The following is a 19,308-nucleotide window of genomic DNA, read 5'->3' on the forward strand; positions in this document are numbered from 1 at the left end:
TAGAAATTATTTAAAACGTGTTTTTAAAAGGAACACTACCGATCTGTGGAAAAATTAAAAAATCACATTCCCTGGGGATTCAAATATTTATAGAGCACCTATTGTGTGCTAGACCCATGAATCATAAAGCAACTGTCTTTGGTTATGAAATTCAATGGATTCTTCTGAAGTAATTAAAACGTGACGAGTGTGTACAAATGCTTCTTTATTTATTTTATTTTATTTTTTTTTAAGATTTTATTTATTTATTTGAGACAGAATTAGAGACAGAGAGCATGAGAGGGAGGAGGGTCAGAGGGAGAAGCAGACTCCCTGCCGAGCAGAGAGCCCGATGTGGGACTCGATCCCGGGACTCCAGGATCATGACCTGAGCCGAAGGCAGTCGCTTAACCAACTGAGCCACCCAGGCGCCCAACAAATGCTTCTTTAAATATGCACTGATTTTATGTGTAGGTCAAGCCTCTTGGTTGTAAGTGCCCCTGGGCCTCGGCCTTTCCTTTTTGGCATTCACGGCAGTCATTACCAATGTGTGTGATTTCCTGTCTATGTCATTCTCCCCAGCTAAACTGTGAGCTTCACACAGGCACAGACTGAATCTGTTAGGTCATCATTGGATCTCCATTGCTTGGCACAGTGCCTGGCACATAGTAAGTACTTGCTCAATAAACATCTGTTTGGTGAAAGAAAGAATGACTGAATAAAGTCTGTAATTGTTTTACAATTCTCTAGACATAATGGTTGCTTTTATATTAGGATCTAGAGGTGAAGAAACATTTTGTTTGTGTTTTAATTTGAATTGGTAATTTTTTATTCCAGGTTTTTCTAGTAGGGTCTTCTCAGGTTCTTTGAGCCTGGAATTAAAGATGATTGTTCCCAAATAAGGGTGCATCAGTGGGTTATTAATTTCCAGATGTTACAAGATTTCGGCTCTTGCCGGATCTTCTACCCACTATTTTACCTCTTTAATTCATGGGATGGAACATTAAATACTGTTTCCCCCTCTTTGCAGAGCCCTATTCTCATGTCTCATCTCTCTCTCTGCCTCACAAAGCCCCGCTGGTATTGATAGCATGGTGGTGACCTGAGAGAACTCGGGAGGAGGGTTTGGAATTAAATAATGTGCCCTAGAGGATGCATGATCCATGGCCACCAGCTGTTAGAAGGAGTGGCCATAAAGAGGAACTAACAGGTAGTGTTAGCTGCATAGGTATCCATAGGTGTCAGTTCTTCAGATAATACTGGCTCAATTTAAATCTTCTCACCACCATTTTGCAAATGAAACTGGCTCAGAGAGATGAAGCAACTGGCCGAAGTCACATTTTGACTAAGATATAAGGTTAGACAGACTGTGGGCCCCAGTCCCCAGCCCCTCCCTAGGGCACCGCAGGCAGCTGGAATCACCCCTGGGAAGGTTGCTGGAAAAGGGGGTGGTGGCCGGGTCCCACACTTTGGCCACTACACTGGTCACTGAGATTGGAGTGGGAATCCCATAGTTTTGGCCTAGGGTTTCAGTCCCAGATTTAACTCTGCCCTGGGGCAAGGAATCTTTCCAAATGAAAAAGCTGGCTGGTTTGTCCCAAACTCCCAATTTACAGTGTCTCCGGACAGTACTCCTTTGGGGCCATTTCTCTTCAGAGTGGGAAATGCAATCCTACAAAGAGGTGTCCTAAGCAGCAGAAGCTTACAATGCCTCCTCTGGTTTCTTCTGTCGCTCTCTGTGGGAAGAGGTAACGGGGCGTGCTGGTTCACCAGGTCTTCCCAGAGCAGCATTTAGGGATTCTTGTGGGACCTCAAGCACATGTTTAGACTGTGCTGGGCTACAGACAGATGAGTGTAGGGGTGTGCTCAGTTTCACTTTTATTTTTATCGGGAAAGTTAGAGAATCAACATACCGTAAGGTCTCCGGCATGAGACTGCGGCTGGTTCTCAGCCTTATGCTTTTTGTTGGAGGATGCAGAAGTGAACGAGCCACTGCCATTCGATCTGCTGGAAGAAGTTAAGTCCTCGTTGGAGTATTTATGTTTAGATGCATCCGATAGGGGTGAGATGGGTGACCGGAGCATTTTTTCATTTTTATTTATTGGTATTGCCAAGCTGAAAAAGGAAATCACAGTAATGGAATGTCACGCAGTCAGCACAGGGAGAGGTAAATGTTTTATATACGACCCAAACCTCCCATTTAAAATCTACTGGTAGGAAGGCATTTATTGGGAATTATTATACCAGGAAACAATTTTACGGCCTTAGGACCATAACAGACAATAAGTACATTTTACTCATTGTTTCCTTACTTGTCTTATCAGGATGAATAATAATTCTGTTGTTAAATGACTAAGACTAATAAGACTTTCATTTTTCTGAGTTTTTCATCCAAGGATCTCAAAACATACAACAACTTACTATTTTCCCAACAAGCCTAAGCAGCAAGTAATGGGAAAGTCAATCACATGATATATGAATTCTCCACCTCTAAAAGGACTTTTGATAACACCTGAGTTTGTACTAATTATTATATGGAGAATAACAGGATCACAGAATAATCTGCAAAGTGTGAGGCCAACTTTCAGTTGTTAGGTTTCTGGGCTAACCAAATATTGATCAGAATAAACACAGAATAGAAAACTGTCATTACAAGTTATATTTCTGGGGGCTCCTGGGTGGCTCAGTTGGTTAAGCCTCCAACTCTTGATTTCAGCTCAGGTCATGATCTCAGGGGTTGTGAGATTGAGCTGTGCACTGGGCTCCACACTGGGTGTGGAGGCTGCTTAAGATTCTCTCTCTCCCTCTCCTTCTGCCCCTCACCCCTTCTAAAAAAAAGTTACATTTTCTGATTTCTAGTTTCTTATTTCACCTCCATAATTAATTGTTTATGCCAGAGGAGGAAAAATGCTGTATAATTTCACTTACATGTACAATCTAAAAAACAAAACAAATGAACAAACAAAAAGAAACTGAAACAGACTCATAAATACAGAAAAAACTGGTGGTTGCTGGACAGGAGGGGGGTGGGGGGAAGAGGATTAAGGGGTACAAACTTCCAGTTATAAAATAAATAAGTTGTAAGGATAAAAAGTCAATAATACAATAGTAATTTTGTATGGTGACAGATGGTGACCACACTTATCATGATGAGCATTGTATTCACAATGTACACAAATGTTGCATCACTATGTTGTATACCTGAAACTAACAAAATATTGTATGTCAACTATACTTCAATTAAAACAAAAAAGAATCACAAATGAATAAAACTATTGTCTATGCCTGACTATAACCCCCCCCCCCCAGTTAACCATCAGAGAAGGGAGTCACTTATATTTGAATCTTTGCAATGTATGTTATATTGATAGGCCTCTCTCCATTACTTTACCCTGAAAAAAACTGAGGGAAGATACATCAACCTGAAATAAACTCAAACATTGCTAATTTGGGATGCTCACAGAAGTCACTTGACAGAGTTAGTTAAAAAAGGGTAAATCCATTTAACAAAGACTTAGTCACTATTCCTGCAATTATTACATCTTAATTGAATGTGCTGGCTATCACTGCAAACAAGCCATTAAAGTCACTTCAAAAAGCAATTTCCTTAGTTGGTGGTCACAGTGTAGAAATTACAAACACAGGCCTCTAGAACAGATAATAAAGCCAAGGTTCTTAATGTTAAAGTAACAAGGTTCCTAGTGTTATGCAAATAGATCTGTGATAGATTTCTGGTTCAAAAAGTACTGTGCGTCTAACAACCCAGAAGTGAGAAGATGTGTTCTGGAAAACTCCCTTAGGCAAATCAAAAGTGGCTCAGGGATGATGAAGACACTGATGTTGTAGATGTGAACAGTCTGTACATAATTGTGTCTTGACATGTGAGTGAAGAAAGTCATATTTCTAATCTTTTTTTTAAAGATTTTATTTATTTATTTGACAGAGAGAGACATAGCGAGAGAGGGAACACAAGCAGGGGGAGTGGGAGAGGGAGAAGCAGGCCTCCCGAGGAGCAGGGAGCCCGATGCGGTCTCGATCCCAGGACCCTGGGATCATGACCTGAGCCGAAGGCAGAAGCTTAATGACTGAGCCACCCAGGTGCCCCAAGAAAGTCATATTTCTAAATCATATTATGTGATTTGAAATGTTCATAGAAAACCAAATTATTACATTAAAATTGTCATGGACATAGGATTATTTCTTCTTCATCATTATAAGTTTACATACTCAACTTGACCAAAAAAACTTTCTTTGGATCTCATCTTTGGGATAGGTGATCCCTTTATACACATTCCTGAGGTATTTCCTAGACCACCTTTCCTAGAAAGAACTCAAAGCACTTTTATATGCAAGGGTCATTATGTAACATAAATAAAGCTATCGGAGCTGGAGGCAAGAGCTTTTATTCTGGGGTCTGTGAACTTGGATGGGAAAAAGTTACAATTTCTCACTGAAATGGAACATTTCCAGAGTAGCGGTTTAGCAGGTGTGGCGTTAACAATGCCTGTGATTGCATCATCAGCAGGAAATCACAGATATTCTCATGTCATGTCACAGTGGTTGCAGACATCTTGAAATATTGTTTATATTTGTATTTGTCGCTACTTTGATATTATGGCAGTTACTAGGATCTGCTAGAAAGGTTTTCAGTGTATTAACAAAGCACGCTTACAACTATATCACGCATTTAGTTATTTTTTTTTTTTAAGATTTTATTTATTTGACAGAGACACAGCGAGAGAGGGAACACAAGCAGGGGGAGTGGGAGAGGGAGAAGCAGGCTTCCCGCCGAGCAGGGAGCCGGATGAGGGCTCGATCCCAGGACCCTGGGATCATGACCTGAGCCGAAGGCAGACGCTTAGCGACTGAGCCACCCAGGCACCCCAGATTCTCATTTTCTATTAGAGTGTAAGCTACATAAGGGCAACAACTGTGTTAGTTTTATATGCTACTTTATCCATGTATCTACACTGTACCTGTTGTATCTGTAAATACTTGCTGAGTAAAGCTTTCCATAGAAACAGTATCTTTTAAGGTTTTTTTTAAGTTTATTTATTTTTTAAAGATTTTATTTATTTGACAGAGAGAGATACAGCGAGAGAGGGAACACAGCAGCGGGAGTGGGAGAGGGAGAAGCAGGCTTCCCGCCGAGCAGGGAGCGCGATGCGGGGCTCGATCCCAGGACCCTGGGACCATGACCTGAGCCGAAGGCAGACGCTTAACGACTGAGCCACCGGGGCGCCCCATATCACTCATTTAAATGACGTTTTGGAGCCATGTTGCTCCTATTCACATTTCCGCAGTATTCTGGGATACCACCCATCAAGCACAGAGCACTGCGGGCTAGGCCAGCTTGCACGCGCACTCTCCCTCTCACTCAGACCTTCAAGAGCCCTCGCCTTCCTTCCCAAGGTGACTCTCACACTGCAGTGGGCGTGTGCTCATGTGCCCCCACTCTCCAATTGCCTCTCGGGGGTTTAGTACTGCTCTACATCTTCTCCTAGCCTTTCCGTTTACATTTTTATGTGTTGTGCTGAAACATTAATCTCCCCTTAAAAATTCTGTGTACACAGTCAGGGAGAGTGAGAGTGTCTTAGCAGAGGAAAAGTGGTTTCTGAGCTGTGGTATTTCTAAATGGAAAAAGCTTCTATGACTGATGATGAGCTCAGTCTGGGGGGCGGGGTAACCAGGTGATGGGTATTAAGGAGGGCACGTGATGTGATGAGCACTGCGTGTTATATGCAACTGATGAACTACTGAACTCTACCCACTTCTAATAAATATCGGGGACCTTGCCTTGCTAGAAAGCCATTTGTCACAGAGGGGATTTGGTGCAACGTGGGTCCATCTGGAACCCCTTTAGAGGAGTGACTGGGTGCCGTTTAACCTTGGAGGCACAGATCCTGTCTACTGCCACATTTTAGTCTATCTCCAAGAGATTCCACTCAAAGTTTATATTTTTTCATCCACGTAATAAGCTTAGTGTTCTTATGGGTTTAGTGGCTGTTAAAATAAGGGTTTGAAAATTCAGTTACTGAGTTTTCAGAGGGAAGGTGTGTCTTTGAGAGCACAGAACTGAGTATAACTAGTAACCGGTCCTTTGTTACAAAGGAGTGCTGACAGTGCCCTTGGGGTTGTGACAGAAGCACACATCCAGGCTTAATTATTAGCCTCCGGTTAAATCAAGGGAAGCAAGTCTAAAGACCCAGACCAGAGCAGTCATTAAGAGATCTGACTCTCCTCCAGTCTGGTACCTGCCTTTCGGACCCAGAGATCCTTCGGGCTCACCTCTACCTTCAATGGAACATGCATACCTGTTGATGTTCATGCTGCAGTGGTTTGCAGATAAAGTATTATTGGCAGAGCTGGTCAGTCGTGAAGAGCTCTCTTTCTCTCCCTGGGCCTTCTTGACCTCCCTGTAGTCGTCTTCGTTGTCACACTGCATGGAAATAAGCAAAAACCGATCAGTTTTGGATTTCAAGGGATCAAAATGAGCCCCCATCACAACCTTCCACAGAGCAAGGCCTCCTGCGAGACCAGCTCACTCGGCTTCTCCAGAGAGCATCCCGAGCAGGAATGTAGTTGCGGTGTTCTTCTCTCTGTTCTAGGTTCTTGGTCAGCTCCTCAACCGACAAGGATGGAATCTATCAGTTTTACTTTTGCCACTTTATTGAAAGGAAAAGCATGACACCATGATCAACATTAGAGAGGGAACATTGTGAATGATGAAAATTGGACTACCATCAACACATCTGATTTTGCTCTCCAAAGACGACCTCTACTGAATTCACACTGTACCTTCAGTGTCTCTCACCTTGGCATTCCTTGGTATCTGAATAAAGTATAACTACCATATCCTGGGCTTAATGCCTTAAGGGCAATGATAAACCTAGACCTTTCTTTTGAAATTCATGGCTTTTATGAAGTTCAAGCAAAGGTTGTTACCTCATGGTGTCTTAATTTTAGTTAACAATTACCATCCCATGACATCTTAGAATCCTTAATGTATCTTTTTATAAAATAGTATTATGCTGAGCGAAATAAGTCAATCAGAGAAAGACAATTATCATATGGTTTCACTCATATGTGGAATATAAGAAACAGGGCAGAGGACCGTAGGAGAAGGGAGGGAAAACTGAATGGGAAGAAATCAGAGAGGGAGACAAACCATGAGAGACTCTGGACTCCAGGAAACAAACTGAGGGTTACAGAAAGGAGGGGGTGGGGGGCGGGGTAACCAGGTGATGGGTATTAAGGAGGGCACGTGATGTGATGAGCACTGGGTGTTATATGCAACTGATGGATTACTGAATTCTACATCTGAAACTAATGATGTACTACTCTAAGTTGGCTAATTGAATTTAAATTAAAAAATAGTATTTCAGTGAAATTCTTGTTTCCATGATTGTATTTAAATATTATACGTGTATTAGGGTAAAATACAAATGCACTCAACAAAGTTCCATTGTTGGCGAGAAAGCAAGAACACAGTAACAGTATATTCAGGACTTTCAGCAGTGTTTTCTAGGAGACAAATGCTGGCTTCAAAGATAGAAAGATTTTGACCTTCTCTCTCTGGCTGGGATTGTCACACAGCCTGTCACAGAATCCCAGAGGCTCACACTGAATAGGGACCCCAAGTGACCAAACTGAAACTCTGAATCCCTAGTCTTCTTCTCTGGGGTTATAACAGGGTTAGACTCTGAGCCTTTGGCAGCCAGGTCTATGGTGTCCCAGTACCAGGGTCTTAACACCCCAGATGCCCAACTGAAGATTGCTGTGAAAATGTTCTTTCACTTCTCTGTGTCTGTACTTAACGGTGATTCATTAGATTTTAGAGGAGGGCTAAGTGTCAGGCTTAGTGTAAATGAAGCTTCATAAGTTAAAAATTTTTAAAAAGGCCATAACAAAATTGCTTAAATACAGAATATTATGGAATTTATATGTATGTCTTTCTGCACATCTATTTATGTATGCTTATATAGCTATATGTATTTCCAATCTATGTTTATCAATTTCTAGCTATGCGTATTTCTTATATAACAATGTTTTTCTCTGCTTTCTTTCCATCAGTCTATCCATTTACCCATTAATCCCACAAGTAATGAGGATGGCAGGGTATCTCGAGGGAAGAGGGGTAGAGAAGTAGTGAGCTAGCCCGTATTACTGAATTATGTGGTCTGAACCTGACAACACCTCTGTAAAGATGTCACCATTTCACAAATGAAGAAACTGAAGTACAGAGAAGGTAAGGTCACCTGATTAAGGTTACCCAGGAGGCTGGGGCCGACTACATAATTTGCAGGGTTCAGTGCAAAATGAAAACACTGGGCCCCTTGGTCAAAAAGCAGGAAAAGATCCTTGACATTGGTCTTGGCAATACTTTTTTGAATTTGACACCAAAACCAAAGACAACAAAAGCAAAAATAGACAAGTAGGAATATATCAAACTGAAAAGCTTCTGCACAGCAAAGAAAACCATCAACAAAATGAAAAGGCAACCTACTGAATGGGAGATGATATTTGCAAATATATATCTGATAAGGGGTTAATACCCAAAATATATAAAGAACTCCTACAACTTAATAGCAAAAGCACAACCCAATTACACAATGGGCAGAGAATCTGAACAGACGTTTAGACGCCATGCAAATGGCCAACAAATAAATATCGTTTTGTAATATATACAAAAACTGAAACTAATATAATGTTATGTCAATTATACCTCAAAAAATAAACTGAAGAAAAAAGCAGGAAAAGAGTAATGTTATAAAGTACTAAAGTAGAAAACATTTTCCTGTCTGTCAAAGTCTCTCTCTTGACCTGTCATGGTGGTGTTCAATTACCATTTCATACTGTGTTCCTTGAGGCGTGGGGATACGTGGAGGGTACAGGCAGACTGAAGGGCCTGGGGTGGCCCCGTGACTGTATGCATGCACAGGCCCAATAGTAGTTTTCCCCTGCCTGCCAGGTGTATAGGGGTGGGGAAGACCAGTCAGGCATTTCCCCTTTCCACGGCTCACCCCCCAACCCAAGGCGAGCCTGCAACCCCTAGGAGATTGCAGTCCCCTGCCTGAGACCTCTCAGGTCCTGGATGAGGGCTGAGTGAGATGCTTATCTTGACCTGCCTGCGCCTTGGCCCCTGGAGAGCTTAGGGGAGCAGCACAGGTCCCTGGAAGGCGATGGGGACTGGGAGGCTGCACAGGGCCTGCTTCTAACCATGTTGCCAGAATTGTTTCAGTATGGGAGTGATGATGGAAACTTTTCCTGTAAGCTGTTTGGCTAACTTTGGAGTGTCAAGGGGCCAAAGGGCTGGCAGAAGCCGTGCTGTGGAAACAGGCAGGAGAGGGGACCACATGCGAGTCAGAGCTCCATGCCCCCCCCCCCCACCATGTTCTCTCATCCTATCACACTTCACTTAAAAACACAAATTCAGAGATAAAATGAATTTCAAGATGGCACCCTCAAGCACTGAATTCCAAGCATAGAATCCTTCTGGGCAGGGGCCCTGTGGGGAAAGTACCTCACAGTCCTCAGACCAACGTTTTATTGGGAGAGCCCAGAGCCAGACAACCTTCCTAGCTCTGCCCCTTATCCCCTGTGGGAACCTGGGGCAAGGTGCTTTAGGTTCTCTGAGCTTCAGTTTCCTCATCTGTAAAACGGGCGTGACAAAAACATTTGCCACATAAAGTTGTAAGGACTGAATGATTTAATAGATCCAAAGTGCCTAGAGTAGCATCCCTCATGGGGACATCATAGATACGTTAACTGTTGTGAATGATTTTGTCCTCAATTTGGAACCATCCATGATAGTATGATCTTTGGTTTGTCACCCCCTGGTGTTTTTTGCTGTGGCCCAAGTTGCTTTTGAAGGTAACAGTAACGGGAGGGGCTCAAACCCCTCAAAATTGGCTTTAATTTATGAGTAAGTTATTCCTGCCCTCAAAGGTCTGCAAACACGGCTGAACAGCGGGAGCTGCTTCCAGATGGGGAGCCAGCTCTCCCGACACTCAAACCACCTTTCTTACTCCATGCCTTCCTGGCGCACCCTGTTGCCCTTTTTTGGGTGCCACATCATCCGTAGCTCTGATTGCTCATGCTCGTCCTCCTCAGGGTCCTCTCCACCACAGAGTTCTCCTTGGTCAAGGCTGCAGGCTGGTGCTCTCCTCCCTGGGCCCATCCACCCAAAGCCTAGCGGCTGGCACTTCTGTTTCCTACTTCACCCCAGTGACAGCCTTACACTCGATGAGACCGTTGGCTTCTCGGGTCCATGACTGATCAATGTCACCCTGTCCCTTCCAGCAAAGAGTGAGGGGCACCCTGTGTTTAGCTTTCTACCGGCCCATCATGCAGCTTGCCTCTGCACACACTCGATAAGGATTTCCCATATGCCTGCTTCAACATGCAGTGGGACAGGCCTGAATTATCTATAATGATAAAATGGGACTATGAATGGTGCTTCCCCCATCAAGCAGTTCTAAAGATTTAACGGAGTTAATCTGTGTCAAGTACTTAGGTATGTGGCATGCAGGAAGTACTCTAGGAATGTTTGTTGAGTAACGACACACATAATAAAACTCTTGCTGCCTGTCCCCCCCTGCAGACCAGTGGCCCCTGTGGGCTTCAACACTGCCCCACAATTTAAGGGCAAGCCCTTCCTCCCTGGCCAGGCCCTCAGCCCCAGGCCTACCTTGCGTTTCCTCTTGGATTTTGGCAAAGCCTTCTCGGCAGGAGTGTCGGATGGATGGCTTGGCTGTGTGCTCTCAGCGTCCTTGGCTGCAGGGGCATTCAAGACCCCGGGCTCCTGGGGCAGGTGTTCTGGGATTCTGGACAGGAGGGTCAGGTCAATTTTGACCCAGAGAGACCTGACCTCATCACTGTCCTTCAAGGGGGACAGAAGTTCGTTGCGGCCGAAAGGGACCAGCGTGTAGAACTGCTCCTCCAGCTCCTTGGCAATGTCGCTGGTGGTCCTGGCGTTGATGGAGCCCACAGGCGCCCTGGGGCCGCCGCCACTGCTGATGCTGCCAGCCGCCTCCTTCAGCCTTTGGTCACTCCCCGAGGAGGCCGCGGCGGCGGCCACGGCCTGCGCTTTGCACAGGGGGTACTCCTCCTGCTCCGACTCCAGGTCCGAGTCCGAGGAGGAGGAGGAAGATGACGACTCCGTCTCTATGAACTCCTTGGATTTGGGGACGATCCTGCTAAGCCCGCGCGTGCGGCGCTTCTCGCAGGTCACCGAGGCACGCAGCTCCTTGCGGTGGCTCGTTCTGCTGTTGCCGCAGGGCCTGGTTTTGGCGGGCTCCGGAGGGATGGCCGCGCTCGCCCCCAGCGCGTCGGCGGCGGCGGGCTCCTCGGGCCGGTGGCAGTTGGCGCCGTCGCCGGCGGAGGTCCTCTCGGTGCGCCTGGTGGGCTTCTTGGCCGCAGACCTCCGGGCGGGCGCGGGTGCGCTCTCGGCGGGCGCACCCGGCACGGCGGGCGGCTGGGCAGCGGTGGTCACGGCCACGGCCAGGGCCGCGGGCGGGGACTTCTGCTTCGCTCCTTTACTCCCCGGGGCCTTGTTCGCTGTCCGTGGCCTCTGCTCCTCCTTGCAGGCGCTCTTGATGTCCTTCTCTCTCAGGCTGGTCTGGCAAACGTCGGCAAGTTTCCCACAGTCCTGCACTTCCTCTTTCGCTGGAGTGTAGTACTGATTGCTCTCTGGCCCGTGGCTTTCATTTTGGATCAGAATAGGCGGCTTGTGGGGATTAACTTTGTTTAGCCATTTATCCAGCTGCCACTTGTTGGAGGACGCTGGTTCAGCCTAAAATAAGAAAACCGGCAACAAACAAAACATCTTTTATTAGACTCACTTAAAAGAGGCTTGGCTGTTTTTAATCTTCGCTTACTACCCTAGGTGTATGAACGGGAAACCAATGGGCTGCAAGCAAAAGGAAAATGGAAGCAGTAGGTGTGTGTAGCCACAGCTGGCCTGACACACGGGAGGCAGGGCTGGTGTCCCTTTTCTGTCCCAAGGCACTTATATGTCAGCGTAGTAGTATGAAGCCTATTTGGCAAAAAGAAGGGGATAACCCTGTGCTTCATTAGAACCTACTTCCAGCACTTCTGAGTGTTACACAATGTATCTTTTTTAATAATTATTCATATGTACATAAACTTGAGATTCCAGGAAAGTTAACTGGGGAATAGTATGAAGACCCTGAGTGTTAAAGCACTCATTTTTTTTTGTAAGACTGAAAAATTTAGAGCAAATTAAAAGAGAGGACTAAGTGGAACCTATAATCCCAAGCAACTAACATATAATTTACGTGGTGAAGGCAAGTAGGGTATAGTAATTTAAAAGTAGAAGCAATAACTATGGGGGGATGGCTTGTTTAGTGGCTGAGAACTCCTATTTCAAAGGGAGCTCTGTGGGCCCTGTATTCTTTCGTAGCTGGGCCCTGTGGGCCCTGTACTCTTTCGTAGCTGGACTTGGTTAGTCCATCCTCAACCTGCTTCCATTCCACTTTGCTGGAAATATTTCAGAAACGGAAATGATGATGGAAACTTTTCCTGCACGCGGTTTTGTTAACTTAGAGCAAATCATGGATACTGTAGGTTTTACACTCTGCCCCATGGATTGGTTCCAGGGAGTCAGGGAATGCCCTGAATCAGAGTGCTGTGTAGATGCATTTTTCTAAGAGAGAGGTCCACAGTTTTCATTCAAGTCTCTAGGGATCTATGGCTCATAAAAAGGTTAAGAATTGATGATTTTACAGAGAGTAAATGCTGTTGATTTCTAATACAAGTCCATTTTTCCAGCATCTATAATTATTAATAGAAAAGAAGTGTATTGGTAAGTGTAAAGCTTTAGACAGAGTGTTTTCTATTTGTGACCATACGTGACATGGGGAAAATATTTTGGCTATTTCAAGTGATATATTTTTCCTTCCCTGTGGCCTCCCACCCTCTGAATTTCTGGCATCCATTGTTTCACGAGACTAGTTTCCAGCTTAGAATAAAGAAGACATTGCTTACCTTTGCATTTAAACTGGATTGGTTTAAGTCCAGAGCAAGGCATGCTCCCTTGTAGGAGAAAACCGTTTTTTTTAAACATAATAATTTCCTAAAGCTTGCTTTTATGTGTCAAAATTTGTTTTTCAACAGTGAGGTCCAGATTAAGAGCAGAACTTGGGGCATAAGCCCATGCAGCAAGGATCTGAGCGGAGTGGAACAGGCAGTGTCTTGGCCCCGGCTGGGGCTGGACATAGCTTCGGACATGTGAAGCCTCTGCTGGGCCAGAGGGCCCTGGGGCCAAGATGAAGAGGACACAGAGTGTGGGCACCAGGCCCTAGAGCTGTGGCAGGGACCATGGACAGCCTGCTGCTTCCCCCAAAAGAGATGAGGGCTTCTTTCCCGCAGGGAAACTTCAGGGAACACCAGCACAAGGTGTTGAGTGACTGGGAAGGACAAGTGACATTTCAGTGGAGGCCAGCATGAGGATCTGGGGCCCTTCTCCCAGGGCAGGGAGGATGGAGAGGCTTCACCCTGGGACGTAGGTAGGTATGGGAAGGGAAACCCTCATGGTCCCTGACAGGGAGGCCGGCCTTCGACTTGACTTTTCTATGTTTTCATGTACCACAAGGACCAGGGCAAGATGCAAGAGAATAAAAGGTTATAATTTTGCACCTCTAAGTTGCTCTATATAAATTCTGACCTCACTTTATTTTGGCCTCTCCAGAGAAAGGGAACACAGGAACCCTAAGAGCACACCCAGTCCATACTGCAATGGGAGATGCATGCAATAGAGAAAGCAGGACAGCAGGACACAGAACAGCTCTGTTGCCAAGGGGTAGGTCTCACCTTCCCTGGGATTAGCAGAGTGTAGCCGAAAGCGAATTTGGTGGCAAACAATTTATGGCTTCTGATAGTGTCTCTTCCCGACCCCACCTGCCTCCCTACGTGACCACTGGCACGTCGGTGACTTGCGTGCCTCTGCTGCCCTAGTGAAATGGGATAGTGAATATGAATGGATGCTGAAGGGGCCTCTTGCAAAAAGGGGACACATCTGGGGAGAGGGTGCAGAGCAGACACTCACACTGGCCCTACCTCCATGTTTAACACTAGCTCACCCTCACCCCCACCACCGTGGGCCTTCCACAGCTCACGTCTTGGGTGAGAGAACACAGACAACTGCACTAAAACCCCCCTATGGGAGCACTGACAGTGAGGGGGAGAATTTAATACATTTAGTATAGGCCCATTACCTGATATGCTTTAGGGTCATTTTTTTCTGCACTCCACAGCTGAAAAAAATCAGTCCAAAGTACCATTTTCAACACATCACTAAATCACACTGCCTTTCTTAAGGATCTACAATGACCTCCTCTTGCCTCTCAAAAGAAATCCAAATGCCTCGGGCTGGTTTTCAAGGGCATCTTTCATCTTACAGTCATCTTTCATGGCTGAACACCTACAGTGTGCCCCCCTCTTTACAGATATCATCTAATTTAATCCATACAGATAAGAAATATTATCATTCCCAATTTGTAGATGAGGCTCAGAGAGGTTCAGTGACATGTCTAAAGCTGCAGAGCTACCAGGCACTACCAAGGCTAAACCCATATCTAAGTCCATATCTAAGTTTAAAGACCAGAGTCTCATAGCATAATGCTTAAACTTGTTGAATCACTATGTCCTACACTGAAACTAATGTAACATTGTGTGTCATCTCCACTCAAAAATAATTAAAAAAAAAAAAAAAAAAAGATCAGATTCTCTCCCCTGCTGCTCTGCCTAATCTCCCATTACTTACTGGCATAGCCTCATGAAAGGGGGACCTCATTCCTTTGAGAAATGTTGGTCTTCAACCTAAAATGACAGAATTAGGTCTAATTTTGGAGAACACTAACTCTCCAAACAATACCTGTTGGCCTCTATTATCCTCAACTGAATAGTCTTTTTTTTTTTTTTTTAACTGAATAGTCTTGTGATACTCATATTCATTTCACATGTAAACATCTTGGGTCTTCAACAAAGCCAAACATTTCTTTCCAGGGGGGCAGGACTCTTTCTCTGTATGGCTTGCAGTGTCTGTAATAGGGTAGGGAGGCCAATTGCTGTGACTTTGCTCCTTGTAAGATCACCTTACAACAGGGTTTTGCTCAAATTGTATCATTTGTTCCTCAGAACAGCTTCACAGGTTAGGCAGGACAGGACTGTCTGTCATTTTGGGACATTTTGGGGCGGAGGAGGGAAAGCTCAGGGCTTGGGACTGTCATCCACTGGCATGCTGCTTGCTGGCTGTGGTCGACTTCCTGAGGGTTTCTGCCCAGTGTTGTCTGTTTGCTTGCTGGCTGCTTTGTATTTTCAGCCATGACTCTCCTCCCTGATTAATCTTCCCTTCCCTCTGATTCATGCACAAGTTCTCCATCGTGGACTTGAGTCTCTGCTTCATCCACATCCTTCACAGCACCCACTGCCATGTACCCCACAGATGCCTAATTAAGGAGAAGCCTTTTCTTTTCTTTTCTTTTTTTTAAAGATTTTATTTATTTATTTGAGAGAAAGAGAATGAGAGACAGAGAGCATGAGAGGGAGGAGGGTCAGAGGGAGAAGCCGACCCCCCGCTGAGCAGGGAGCCCGATGCGGGACTCGATCCCGGGACTCCAGGATCCTGACCTGAGCCAAGGGCAGTCGCTTAACCAACTGAGCCACCCAGGCGCCCAAGGAGAAGCCTTTTCAATCAATGAGTGACTTGCATCACATTTCTGCTCATTTTCAAGAATGGTCTAGGGCCCCATTTTCCAAAATGAGTGTTTGGCTCATATATTCCATGAAGAAAGTTTCCATGGTCAGGTAAGTTTGGGAAATGCCGCATTGGAAAACAGTTTACATGAGCAATAGTAAGGGCTGGGTGATGCCTTAAGGAGATGGATTAACCTGACTTCATCCTGACACTCCTCAAGATCATGAGACCAGGCTCTCTCTGTCCCACACAGCATCTAATACTTGAGGAATGCTGCTCTAGGGAGCTCCGTGTGCTTGTGTATGTGTGCTAGGTGAGGGGGAAGGTTCTCCCCCCGAATGCTCTGGCAGGAAAGGATGCACCACGCCAGGAAAGAAGACAAAACTCCAGTGAAGAAAACTACGCTGAGAACAAGTAAGCAAATATCAGGCTGTAGAGAGGGGATCTGTATTGATGGAAAGAGTTTACAGTGGCTCTTCCATGCTAGCTGCAGATAGGACATTACCTATGGCGATTCATGTAAAATGCAGTGGGTTTCACAGCCATGAAGAACAGTTCAGATGAAACTCAGCTGGGCCCAGTGGGTTTCCAGTGCTGGCACGCCGAAGGGGAGCATGCAGGTGCCTTGGAACATCATGAGCGCCTCCTTCTACTCCCGCAGCAGGATGGTACCAGGAGGGGAGTGAGGGCCAGGAGCATTTTGCTGCAAAGCAGCAGCATGAGCTGTCTGGGCAGTGGAACGGGAGGTGTGTGTATACACAGAGTCCGACTGTCTCGTGGGGGTCAGGAAAGCGAGTCTCACCACTGTCCTTAAGGTGACCCGGGCTGGCTCAGTCCCGGTAGAAGAGAGGCGCTGGGGAGGGTCAGCCATATAATGCTGCTTCCTGTCTTCGTGATTTTCGTTCCGCAAACTCATTTTACTTCTCCAGGGTGAATGTATTAATGTTGGGAAAATGTTAAAAGTAACCTGATCCATTCCATTCCAGTGGAAGGAAGTACCATGCAGCATGGCTAATACATCGCTTGTCACTTCTGCATTCCCTCCGCTTAGAGAAGCAAGAATCGAAAACTCTGTGGCTTCAGGCAACTTAAACTTTTCAAGCCACTTTACTAGACTTGCATTCCCTCTCCTTGGCCTCTGAGAGCGGCTGGAAGCTCGCTCGACAAGAGCTTCCTTTCCTCCACCAAGGAGTTCCAGTCTTTGTAATTATCCCAATGACATTTAGAAAGAATATGCTTCAAGCACTTTTTAACTGTACTTCTCTGGGACTAGGTTAGCCAGTAGCTCCAGGATTTACATTTCAGCATGAAAATAAGACTCAACATTCTTGAATTTAACCTTCAAAGTCACAAAGAGACTGGAGGAGGGGAAGGGTTATTCACGGACACCTAATACTTTCTATGCATCTCCACTGGCTCTTGCGATGTCTCTGGTACCCAGTTCTTATAATTAAATATTCTGGAGTTTCTCAACAAATTATAGCATACAGCTGGCTTCGATGAATTCTGTTTAACACCTATATATATATTTTTTTGTCCCAAATTCTTCCTATTAGAATGTCAGTTCTCTGAAGATGGGGACCTTTTCTGTCAGGTAACTGCTGTCTTCCAAGGCCAAGCAGCAAGTCCGTGGCAGATGCTCGGTAAATATTTGTTGAATGAACACTAAATGAGCGAATGAATGAAATTATGAAGAAGGAATAATAATTCAGTTTCTTGGAAAGTCAGGGTTGTATCAACTTACAGGTTAATGTTGCTAAGCGCCTTCCCCTTTTATTGGTAGACAGAGATAGAAACAGAGAGAGGGGTTGGGGGGAGGAGGTGAGCATCATGGAAAGGAGAAGAGAGATGGAGAGATGGCTGGTTTTGGGATGAATGGAGAGCTCCCAGTACAGAGCAGAAAGGTGCTGAAGAAGGAATGAACACTGTGGAGGAAATTCTCAGTGCTTTCTGCGAAAGGCCTCAGCCTCCCGGGAGGAGACCGGAAGGGGAAAAACCTGAGGGAATTTAAGAGCCGGGTCTACGAACTGCAGATAAAAACACAATTGCTTTCGGGTGTGATGATGTCCTGAGGCACAAGTATCAAGCTGGAAACGTGACTGTGTAGGCCCTTACTGGTGCTCTGCTCCCCTCTCACCTCCACGGTTTGCAAAAGCGGCTTCGGTTTTATTTCAGAACCTATTTAGAAATTTTGGCCCCAAAGTGGTACAGTGGGCCATAGGCCAAAAATGTCATCCATGGTAATGTCAAATGTTTATATACCCAAGAAGAAACCGTATTTTATGCCCTCTTTGGCAATCAAAGTCTACCCTTACAGATCCAGGGACTTGAGAAGTTTGCTTTCAACCCTCTCCCAAGAATCTCCATGCACTGAATTACTATTTAATTTCCCCCTTTCCCCTTTAAAGTAGAAATAGCAATGGTTTTTATTGGTACCTTATAATGCTTTTTATATGGGGCGCCTAAATCTTCCACATAGATACCCATCATAGCTATAAAAGGTTTCATTATTATTTGTAGGTTGATGCTAATTTTTCTTTTTCTATTTTCACAAAGAAAACACAGTTAAAAAGATTTTATTAATATTTATAGCCCTTGTTCTTCTAATCCGTGACAAACTGCAAAAAGGTAGGATTCTAACCATGTGTAATCCATAAAACTCCTTTCTCCCTGATTTATGGGTGGCCGCACTTCCCAGGCGCTGAACTGCCCTGTCTAGTTATTGCCTCCGGTTAACCCTTAGGGAGACCCGACCCAGAGGTTCTTTCCAGGCAGTGATGTGTACAGCATACTTGGAAAATTCTGGAAGTTAACACAGAGATTTCTGTACTTCAAAGGGAGCTCTGTTAGGAGAAGCGCGAGGAGGGGGCAGAGTGGGGAAAATGATGAGCCCAAACAAACCCTGGCAGGCTGCCAGGCGGTGGTGGCCTCCAGGCCAGTCCTGCTGTCCGAGCGCAGGGGGGAGGGGACAGGTGTGAGAGCCGGTGACTGCAGGGATTTACTGTGCCCACGCTTGAGTGAGAAGCGCGGCTGGGAGGGAGGGGCTCTTACCTCGGGGCTGGAGTAGTGGGGAGGCTTGCTGCCCTCACTCTCGCTTGAGCTGCTCTCGGTCTCGGAGTCGGAGCCAGAGCTGCTTTCCGAGTCACTGGACGAGCTGCTGCCGCTTCCGCTGCTGCTGCTGCCGCTGCCGCTGCCCTTGCTGGAAGGCACGGAGGCTCTGCAGCTGGCCTGCTGGACCGCGGCGCTGCCAGTCCACCAGGCCCCCGGGAACAAGAGGGAAGGAAAGCCAAGTGAGCAAACACAAAACACCCCCGAGCAAGCTGTCATTCGACCCGGAGGAGACAAGGAGCCCCCACCGGGGGCTGCCCCGCTCTCAACCATCACCTGGAACCTGAAGAGCAATCATCGGGTCAAAGGCATCCTGATGGTTAAAAAAAAAACAACAACAAAAAGCCATTATGTACGTAAATAAAATTGGGAATGAAAGTTGGTGCCCCTTGGTAGTCGGGCACTCATGACTTGGTGGGCATTTTAGAAGGGAGGGTGGTGTCATTTCAGAATGACTGTTTCTGGGAACGACTTTGCAAATGCACCCCCTAATCTGATCAGCA

General features: G+C 45.7%; 1 protein-coding gene across 1 annotated transcript in view; it reads right to left on the bottom strand.

Moving 5' to 3' along the window:
- AFF3 (AF4/FMR2 family member 3) overlaps nucleotides 1-19,308 on the bottom strand; it is a 523,007-nt gene that overhangs the window by 30,153 nt on the left and 473,546 nt on the right. Inside the window, exons 11-14 of the mRNA XM_035001779.1 lie at nucleotides 18,749-18,941; nucleotides 10,670-11,773; nucleotides 6,294-6,418; nucleotides 1,893-2,094 (exon numbers count right to left, since the gene is read on the bottom strand). Of these exons, the coding sequence (XP_034857670.1) occupies nucleotides 1,893-2,094; nucleotides 6,294-6,418; nucleotides 10,670-11,773; nucleotides 18,749-18,941 (1,624 nt within the window). The remainder of the gene's footprint in view (nucleotides 1-1,892; nucleotides 2,095-6,293; nucleotides 6,419-10,669; nucleotides 11,774-18,748; nucleotides 18,942-19,308) is intronic.

This window comes from Mirounga leonina, unplaced genomic scaffold (genome assembly GCF_011800145.1).
Source record: "Mirounga leonina isolate KUSES-001 unplaced genomic scaffold, KU_Mleo_1.0 Mir_125, whole genome shotgun sequence".
In the NCBI taxonomy this organism is placed as follows: domain Eukaryota; kingdom Metazoa; phylum Chordata; class Mammalia; order Carnivora; family Phocidae; genus Mirounga; species Mirounga leonina.